General features: G+C 43.5%; 1 protein-coding gene across 1 annotated transcript; it reads right to left on the reverse strand.

The window, feature by feature from the left end:
• Positions 1 to 208: 208 nt before the first annotated feature.
• Positions 209 to 9,136, reverse strand: CIDEA (cell death-inducing DFFA-like effector a). Its single transcript, XM_009708081.1, has 5 exons — positions 9,126 to 9,136; positions 6,384 to 6,540; positions 6,056 to 6,202; positions 3,646 to 3,827; positions 209 to 626 (listed from the first exon to the last, which is right to left on the reverse strand). Exons 2-5 carry the CDS (start codon positions 6,525 to 6,527, stop codon positions 494 to 496), a joined length of 606 nt encoding a protein of 201 aa, XP_009706383.1. The 5' UTR covers positions 6,528 to 6,540; positions 9,126 to 9,136; the 3' UTR covers positions 209 to 493.
• Positions 9,137 to 10,309: the final 1,173 nt, after the last annotated feature.

The raw sequence follows: 10,309 nt of genomic DNA on the forward strand, positions 1-10,309 counted from the left end.
AATAAACAAGTAGACTTCACCCTTTTGTACCTCAAAGCCAGCTGGGCACTAATACCAGCACTGTTAAGGATTAAAAACCAATAAACACAGCCCCCCCACCTTACAAGCCCAGTCTGTTCAAAAGGCAAGTAGACTGCTGTGAAAAAAACCCAACCAAACTATGTTTTGATCAGTGCAAGAAATATTCCACTGGTTACAAAGTGTGAAAGTTTCCAAGTACACTTATTCTCCATTTTGAGTTGCTGGGGAAAAACCCTGCCCTCTCCTCTTTTGCCAAATTCTCAGACATTAGGCACCCGTCCTTTTGCCGTGTTAAGAGCCTGTGAACACGAAACGCTTATTTTATGACTAAGGCCTACAAGCATTCCCAAATGGGAAAAATGTTAGTTCACATCAGTGGACATCCCCCTACTATAACATCATTACATTCAAAACTGGGCAAGAGAATGTCTTGCAGCAAAAGGATCCGATATCAGAAGTGCAGCTGTGTTCACTACTCCCGCCTTGATCTTGTACACGTGCCATCTTCGTCATATTCACCCATCAACTGCAACATATATGTTCCAGTATAGAGAAGAAACTGTCCAGTTATTTGTGCTGCATGGGACATTAGCTGAAGCACCTTCCTAGAAGAAAAGCCATTTGTTAAAAAAAAAAATAAATCAAAATCACCAGCAGGATGACACTACCCCTTTCTCCCCACCACAACGCCTTTAGGATGAGTGTCGTAGATACATTTAAGAACTCTCATTCCTTCTCACTTCTGAGAAGCTGGTCATTTTTGTACCTTCTTTAGAAAAAATACTTCTGTGGCCATTGATTAACAGAAAACTACTGACATGTTGGCAGAACCAGAAAACACATTTAACAAAGCAGGCTGTCGTCCTGTTAAGATATTTACATGCCTTCTGCAAAGCCATCACTCAAACTACCAGAGCACCACTGGAGACAACTTTGTCTGGGAGTCCAGCAGCATTCCACACCTCGTGCCTCACCTCTAGGCCATTCACTAATACAACACTGCATCTATCTCCAAGCTACAGATCAAACTCGATTAGATCTGGAGCTGAGCAATCACATTACAGTGGATGCCCAACAGCAAAACAACTGAAGCCAGGCAAATTAATGCTGTCCAAGCTGCAAGCCTTAAGAATTCTCAGTTCACAACTATTCTGTTTTTTTAAAGATTTAATAAGTATCAGCATTCAAATATATAATACTGTGTGAGAATCAGTACAGATCCATAAACTAAGATCAGGTAAGCATCAGAGGTCTACAGTATAAAGTGTGGGTCACCACAGGATCGCAGGGGAACAGAGATCATCATATTTGAACGGTCATTTGTTCAACTAAGTTATAGTTGAATATATTCAAACCTCATCCCCCAAAAGTTAAGCAGGCCCTCCACAAGTATGAAGCTGAGGCGTTGGGGAAGTGGTACACAAGAACCAGAACCATTCCAAACCTGGAAAGGGATTGGTTTCTGAAGATGCAGAAACCAGACCAGCCTTCCTCTTCTGCAAAAAATGAGGGGATTTTCTGAATTCCTGTCTGAGAAAACATGCAGCTGTGAACGCTCTGCTGTTATTCACTTCTCCTTTGAGCTCTAGCAGAGAAGGCAAAGCCTTCTTCCTACAAACTCTTTTTTCTTTTTTTTTTCTCCACTGTGATGTGGAATGCTTCCACTTCCAAAGTTTCCACTTCCAATGCTTCAGAAGAGTAGAATACCCTGTACCTAGAGCCTGGGAAGCCTTTAAAAAACACTGTACCCTTATTCATGCTTCCCACACATACGCTGTTTAAGTATGTCCTTCCCTCCACCAGACAGTACAGGCCAAGGAGCTTTGCAGTTGTACAGAAAGCTGCACCTGGTACTGAGCCTCCGAGCAGCTGCAGTGTCACTGGCGCACGACAGCAGTTGTCACTTAAGCCACAGAGCAAGTTATTTGTTGAACTGGACATCCGATCCTTCCGTTGGACACTACAGAGAGAAACTTGTTTGGGGAAATGCACTCATCAGATCTAGCAGGTTCTGAGCCCCTCCCACCGACAAACAACTGCAGCATTTTAAAGTCCTTTCCCTTCACACTCCGCAGGTGGGCTCGGGGAGAAGGCATCACCGTTAGCAATTTGGTACTCTTTAGCAGAGAGACTACACCGAGAACCTAACATTGTCTGTCTCCAATTTCAACAGTAAGTTGAGACGGGCCATCTCACTGTTGGGTTCAAGAGTACCCAAGGTTATCTCTTCTGTCACCCCTGTTCTTTGCTAGCAGACTATTTTCCCACCCTGGCACTGGCCCTTACAGCCCAACTCTGTAACATAACAGGGCTTCCAGAAGAACTCCACAGCTACTTCAGCTGTTTGCCAGCACCACTTCTTTCTCACCAGCTGCCCTGTGTTGGCAGGGAGGCAGAACTGTCACTTCAAGCTCTCCTTAGCAGTGCAAGTCCCAGTGCTGATACTCATCTTCATAGCAGATAGCCAGAAACTGGAGTTTGTTCTGGGTCAAAAGACTTGACAAACATAGGAACAGGAGGAGTGCAGCTGCTCAAGCATTAACCTTTGGTTTGAAGAAACCCTAATGAAGCCAGTGCTACAGGTGGGCATAGCAGATAGCTCAATAATCACTGTTGCATGACCAGAGAGATGAGTCTCATCTACTGTCACATCAGCTGTAGCCTGAAAGATTAAGCAAGGGACCACCTAAGCAGAGTGGGAGAGGTCAGTCAGACTGAAAGACAGGGAACAAGATGAGCATTACACTGCTTAATACCTGTATCACGAGATGAGGGACCATTTGAAGACTTCAAGCTAAAAGACTACACGTTGCTCAGGGGAAGTGAAAACCTCGCTTACGGCATATACATCTGTCTGTTTCAGAAGTTTTCTTCAGCCAGGGCAGGACACAGCTTGTTTTGCCAAGGCACAGGCTTTCAACACACCGCTGAAAGCAGTGCACAGGACAGGTACTCTTTAGCCCCTGCATAAGACAGTGTTTCCCAGCAGCCAGTTCTACCAAACCCACAACTCACCACAGATTAGTCCTGCAGGAGATACTGGTCCTTGTTAGGCTCTGTTTAGAGACCAGTTGGTTTAGAAACAGTGACATCAGAGTCCTACTACAGATGACAAATTCACATTAAGACAGCAGAGAGTGTCATATCTCTTCTGTTTTCCTTTGACTTCATGTAGCCCAAGTGGTGAATCTGGCAGCCAGGTATTGCAAAGTCTGAACAAGCTTTAAGACTTCTGCCAAATTCCTCTCATTTCATCCCCTTGAAGTCCCCTCCCTTCAAAGAGACTGATGCTTCTTCCTCAGCCTCCTGCATTCTTCAAACGAGTCAAAGAAATCTGGAGAAATTCTCTCAGGAGAACAAAGAGACTGTACCTACACCCTTGCAGTAAATAGAAGCTGATAAGATTTTTGCCTTGGGGGAAATTTAAGATTCCACAATAAAAATCTAGAGTAAGTTTTTAAAAGTCAGCTATCCACCTTATATAGGAAGATTCAGCATATTGGACGGTATGTAAGAATTAATAAAAATAGTAAGTTTATAAACACACCTGTTTCACAGAACCAATAAGCAAACACAGATTTTACATTAACGCATATACCTGAGGAGTAATGGAAACATACTTACCGCAATACGCTTTTTGCTCCCATACATTTGATGTCATATGAGATAGAGTAGATCTCATAGAAGGTCGCCTTGATGTTTAAGCAGCCAATAAAATCCTTAGGGTTCAGCTTGTACAGATCAAACGTGATGTTAGCTACTCCCATTTTCTTCTTTGGTCTCACAGCAGCAACTCCATTTCTTACCTAATTTAAAAAGAGGGAGAGAGACAGTTTGTACCATGAGCCAGGAAACTACAGCAAGACAATCGTTAACAGTGCAGCTCTTCAGAAGCAGCTTGCTTATTCTAGTCTTGGGGCTAGTTCTCGATCAATTCTGAACTACAGTTAAAAGGATTAGCACAGAGAAAAGCAAGTCTGTAGCTTACATCATTTTGTTCAAGCCCTGACCAGGCTTCTGAAGCTATTCCAAAAGACACAGAAGTTCTAGAGTGACACTGCACCTCCTGAATATTTCTTTCCTGTAACACAGCTTCTTCTTCAGCTTACACTAAGGCCACAGGTAATGCCACCAGACAGCATTCCTGCCATTTAATTACCCTGGTATGTTCCAGCTGCTGGCTGAGGCAGCGCAGTTGGTCCACACTGAAACAGGCTACCAAATAACCAAGATGACATTAGGTCCCTCCGTTTCAGAAGGAACACAATACTGATGAGCATTCTTAGAGACAGCTGCAAAGATGACATCTGTGAAAAGTCAGGTCCTCATTTCAAATCCTGGCTCATAACACCTCTCTTTTTCTTCCTGCTAAAAAAGTAACAAGGGGAGGGAACTACTGCTGATTCAGCCTAGGGTTTGATACCGAGTTTTTAAGAGAAAAAGCAAAGGAGGAGGAGTGTGGAAAGTCATCTTCCACCTTAAATCCAGCCTCCTTTATTGAAAGGAGCCCTTGCCTGCTTCAGGGCTGACAGTGGTGCCTTCAGGATTGCTTGCTTCAAGAAAACAAAAGAAGAGCATAGAGAAGACCCACATTTACAGAGACATCTCGTGGGTACGGAGGACACTCTGCTCAGCACCTTCCGCTCAAGGTTAACGACAGCTGCCAAGCTGCTTTTTGCACACTAAATGAAGCAATAAAGTTGTGTAAGGCTGGGCCTTTTTGTGCTTGTCACCCCAGTGCTCAGACAGTGCCATGATAAGTCAGACCAAGCTAAACACTGTAGTATACCATCAGCCAGCAATTTTATGCCTGTTTTACTTCGATAGCCTCCGAGCTCCATCAACAGGGTCCCCTATCAACAACAGTTTGGGCACGCACAAGTAGTTGGTATGCTTGGAAGCGTATCCCCCCCCACATTAGCACGCAGAATATTTGGATAAAGCATAACAGAGTTTGCACTACACTCCAGATGATTTATGAAGCTGCAGCAGTCCTTCTGCTGTCATTCGGCACATCCTGAAGAGGGGCAGCATCCAAACTTGTCCTGCTGCCATGCCAGAGAGGACATACGGCAGAGGGGAAAGGAGCAGCAAGGTGGAGTCATACCCTGGGTGCAACTTCTTTTCTGCTCTTGGAGCTCGTGGCCCAGGTGCAGCAGGGTGATAAGCCAGTCAGGTAATCTTAGGGAAAAAAAAGGTATGAACTGCCCGTGCTGCAGCAGGAGACTGAGAAAATGGGGCCACAGGATTGAGCTATTCGTGTACAAATGGAAAAATGGTAAGCCTGCTTACAGCTCCTCAGCTAGCTCTGCACCTGGTAGAAGAAATTCTGATGCTAGCTTTCTAGCAACAACCATTTCATGGAAAGACAATGAGGAGAGTCTGACTATCTTATTAATGTACAGATGAACAGATGACTATTCCCTCACAAAATCACAAATTGGACACTGACTTGATATGATTAGAAGGCTTAAGCTAGCCAAACTTAATAGTTCTTGGAATATCTTCAAGCATGTAGATTAACATTACGTTTTGATGACAACTTTTAGCTGTTTGCAAGACTAAACACATACATTTTTCTAACCTTCACTAAACCACTACTGCATTCACAAGGCAAAACTTGTTTTACATTGCTTAATTTGGGCATTTTTTCCCCTCTAAAAGCTAACTTTTAAAGACATTGTATTTTTAACTTCAGCCAAAGTCTTAGTTTTCTTTATGTCACAAAAAGGCTCAAGAACAAAGTTATTTCTGAGGCTTTCCAAAAGCAGAGGATTTTCCCTATAATTCTTTTCAGTTGTAATGTTTCATTTCAATTCTTGGCAGATCTTTGGCAACAGTTCTGTCTGAACAAGGGACATTAAAAAAAAAAGAACTTGATTTATTATCCAGGAAGGCTCAACAAGGAGGTGCTACCTTGCCTTCTTTAGGGGAAGTTTTCTTCCTCTTCTCCCTTCTTTCCAACAATTTTAGCAGCCACAGACATTCCTCCATCCACTTCTATTCAAGCGATAGAAAGGCAGTCAACACTTACTTGTGTCCATTTCTGTCCTTTTTCTAGAACCATGAAGTGTGTATTATCATCCAGGGATCTGAAGAACTCCTCTGTGTCCACAACCGTGCCATCTTCCTCCAAAACCAGAGTAACTATTCCAGCAGATATAAGGAAGGCATCTAAAGTCTGAAAAAAGCCAGTAGACTTTAGCATTCAAAAGAGGGCCCATCATTTCATATTAAGACTTGCTTATCTGACATACTCCCCTGAACTTCCCCAGTAATGATTTTTAGAAGAATATGAGTCTGTGGGTTGCCCTTCTGGGATACTGTACTTCACTATAAGTTTCAGCCAGAGCAGACTATACCTTGCTGATGAGCTCTTGCAGACTGCTTGCAACAATTCCCTTCCGGCTGCTTCGGGAGGCATTTGACACACGGAAAGGTCGCCCTGCAGGCATGAGAGGAGGGAACAGGGTCTGTCTTGTTACTGCTCCCACAGACGCTCCCATGGATACCAAAGATCTAAGACAAATGAAAAAACAGCATAGTTATAAAAATAGTCATGTCGAGTACTGTGAGAAGGAGGAGGACTGTCGAGTTCAGTGACCTAAGCACATTATGCGAGTAATTCACAAGTCACATTAAATTCACGGAGCTTGCTTTCAAAACTAAATACGACATAGCCCTACAGACATGTCTCAGAACTTTCTCTGGCCAGTGACGTTTGAAAACACTTCCAAAACTAAAACATTTCTAGCAGATTTGCGCCACCTCTAGCTCAGCTGATGTCAAGGTCACGATTACAGGGGGGCTGACAGGTTTTAGCACCGAATTAGAAAGGCAGCAGCTCTTACTGCATTCAGCCACTTAGATCATTCTCTTTACCTGCAAGATAAGCACTCAATGAGGTAACACACAAGACTGCTTTCAACTAATTACTTAAGATACAAGTTTGCTTTAGGAAGACTGAACATAATATCTATATTCAAAACACCTAGCATCAGAACACAAGTGGAGCTTTTCCATATAGTTATGCTTGTCTTCCAAACAGCCAAGGCGTTTATCTTGTAAATAATATCTACAGCCTATAAAACTTCATCTAGTTTTGAAAAAAATCACAAAATAAGACTTGTTTGTGCGCTGATGTATCAAAAGAAGTCAAATGAAATTAAAATTAAGATCAAAGTACATAAATGCATAGCATTGGAGCAGGCTGCCAGAGAGGCTGGAAGAATTCTCAAACACTTTTAGAAAGAGGTTTTAAATTTTCCTGGGCAATTGCACGTTTTAACAGTGACTGTTTAGGTTCCCCTAGGTAAACGGAGCACATAACACTGGTAACTGCCTACTCCCAGCCCAAGGTACAGACAGACCTGCTCCCATCCACGTCTAGTGACAACTGATTGCTGCCAAATTCTATCAGTTAATTCAATAGCCAGCTTGCCAAAACTCACCCTCTGCATGACACCTGGAAAGGACTGATGTCTAACAAGTCTTTTAAAGGGAGACAATATTTTGTCTCCCATGTTCCTGGACTTTAGCCCCTTAATACTGAATTGCACAGGGGTGGGAAAGGGATGCATGCCCATTTTGTTCTCCCACATAGGTGTAAAAGGTCAGCTTTATGTAGGAAAATCTGTTCCCAGACACTTTCACAGAGGGGGAGGGAGTGAACTGGCAGTCTCCTCCTGCAGCCAGAGAGTGAATACAGGAATTCCTAGAAAATGATGAGATGGTATAAAGTCACTCAAATAATAATGTCCCAGTCACGCCTTTAGTGCAAGTCCACACTGACCAGTGAGAATAACCATCTTTTCCAAAACTCTTATCTGGTCTTTAAGCATATTTTTGGGATGCACAGAAAGTAATTTTTGTGACTGGCCAGATAGAGTTCCAGCAATTAATTTATTTCCTGCTTTCATTCTGAACTGCTCTCCTACAGGGCTTTGGGCTATCGCCTTTCCTCTGTACACCAAAGTTTACCTTCCTCAAGAACTCCTCAGCACTACTGGAGCTTTTATTTTTTCAAAGGAGGGGCATGTTCAACAGTTTTATTCTAGTTCAAGCTAACACCTTCTTGGTAGTGCTGTCTAAACACTAGGCCCTTGGCTTTCAACAGTTTGCATACATAGACACATGGCTGGTGGAAATCTTCTCCTTCCTGTAACAAATCTGGTAGGATGAGGGGTCAGTATGGTTTTCAGGAAATGGGCACTGTTTCAAATTAAAAAGCTAATAAGCACTTTCCTCCTGGAGAATAGTCAAGATCACGGAGGAGGACAAGGTGACAGAGTAGCACTGACAAAGACACTGAAGCTCCACGGAAGGGAAGCGTGCTGGGACGGGGCGTGTTTGGTAATCTCTTCAGTGACTGAGTTAATAGTCCCCAGCCATCCCACTGGTCCGTGGGCAGCTCCCATTCTGAATCACTCCAGTCTTTTCCTCCGACATGAAGCCTGCTCATCTACCTCAGGGCTGGTGACTCCACAGGGCACCCTGACGTTAGAAAGCACAACACTCAGGATTGAAGAGACAACGCTTTCAGTGCTAGTTACATCCCGTTCCCTCTCACACATTTGAAAACTAGCATGTAGGATACTCACCTGAGTGGTATATATGACAGTACTGCCAAGATATTTTTTTTTTTTTTTGCAAGGACAGAAAATACCAGTCCTGTTGAACAGTTTTCTTTCTCATTACTTAAGCCAAGTTGTCATTCACAAAAGACAAAGCATAAGGAAAAAAGCCAAAACATACATCCTGATAGAGGATGAAGAGCGTTCGGGGCACATCCCATGAGCAGGACTTGAGCTAACAGGGTTCACCTCAGGCATTAGCACAGCCAGCTATACAAGCCGTATTTTGCAGCTCTGAGCAGAAGTTTCTTCAGGATTCAAGCCTGATCACCTCACGCTGCTGCCCAGTTCTATCAGATTTAAAAAGTCGGAGAAAAAAAAAATATGCAAATAGACCAATAAACCAGGACTTTCATTACCTCCACCAGACAGTCACTTCACAGGAGTCCAAGTCTTAGGGAGCTATTTAACATTGGTGCCGTTTCACCTACATTTCGAGCAGAAGTTTCTTCAGGATTCAAGCCTGATCACCTCACGCTGCTGCCCAGTTCTATCAGATTTAAAAAGTCGGAGAAAAAAAAAATATGCAAATAGACCAATAAACCAGGACTTTCATTACCTCCACCAGACAGTCACTTCACAGGAGTCCAAGTCTTAGGGAGCTATTTAACATTGGTGCCGTTTCACCTACATTTCAATAAAACCAGTCAATATCATCTTTACACTAAGTCTGCTTCTGAAGCAGTGAGTCTGGGCTCCAGCGCAGGCTGAGGTTTCAGTTAACAAGAAGTACTAGGAAACAAAAGCCAGTGTGATTAAAAAAAGCCAGATAAACAGAGTGCGAATCCTTCCATTTCTGGGCCTATTGCTGGAAGCTTGTTTTCTCTTTGTGTCCGGTCCCCCCCACAGGCCACAGACTCAAACAGGCCATCCTACCTTCAGGGCTCCTAGAAAGATCTCTTTTTGTTGCAACTATCCTCAGAAACCAGACAAATGGATTCCTGAGGCAGGGAATTCCCCCGCTAGACTGGAGTTACTGAAAATAATTTCCTAAAAAAAGCCGATCAAACTAAGTCAGGAAACAAGCGGTGGAGAGGAAAGGAACATACTAAGGTGCAGTCAGCTTTATTAGAAAGCTGAGTGACATGTTAGACACAGGCAACGCCGCTATTGTTTTATTATTCTTTAAAGTCAAGAGGATCAAGTCCTAGCTCTTCCCTAAAGGAGAGAGGGATCCTATGTCAGTGGAAAACACAAAAATATATTTATAATTGAAAGAGCAAATATCTTCAGGCCCTAGCACCTTGTTGAGTTTGTTCTGTATAACTACAGCCCGCCAGAGAGGGACTCGCGGCTGCCCCAAGCATCCAGCGTCGCATGAAGGCTGGTGGGACAGATGAATTAACTTTTTTTTTTTAGGAGAAACCAGGGATTGCAAGCCTGCCCTGAGCCCTGTACACGTATTTCACTCTCTAGCTTTGTTTGCAATATGCCTCCTGTGTTTGTCTAAGAACGTGGTGCAACAGCCTTCAGCCTCACTCAGAAAAATCGATGTTGCACAACACGAGTGGCTTCAGAACAGGGCAGAGTGTGATGTTCAGGTCAGAGTTCACAGGCGAGCGGCAACAGCAGCAACAGCGAAGCAAAAAAAGAAGTCAGAAATCAGTCAGGAGGCCTGGGGTTTGACCAGAGTGCAGGCTCGGCTCCCCGCTAAG

Source organism: Cariama cristata, unplaced genomic scaffold (assembly GCF_000690535.1).
Source record: "Cariama cristata isolate BGI_N322 unplaced genomic scaffold, ASM69053v1 scaffold32429, whole genome shotgun sequence".
NCBI lineage: Eukaryota > Metazoa > Chordata > Aves > Cariamiformes > Cariamidae > Cariama > Cariama cristata.

Excerpts from the sequence above, each read along its gene's own strand:
- CIDEA (XM_009708081.1), bottom strand. The coding sequence starts at position 6,527 with ATGGGAGCGTCTGTGGGAGCAGTAACAAGACAGACCCTGTTCCCTCCT. Across the intron at positions 6,203-6,383 it reads TGCAAGAGCTCATCAGCAAG|ACTTTAGATGCCTTCCTTAT; the intron begins GTATAGTCTGCT and ends GGCTTTTTTCAG. Across the intron at positions 627-3,645 it reads GGAGCAAAAAGCGTATTGCG|GAAGGTGCTTCAGCTAATGT; the intron begins GTAAGTATGTTT and ends CTTTTCTTCTAG.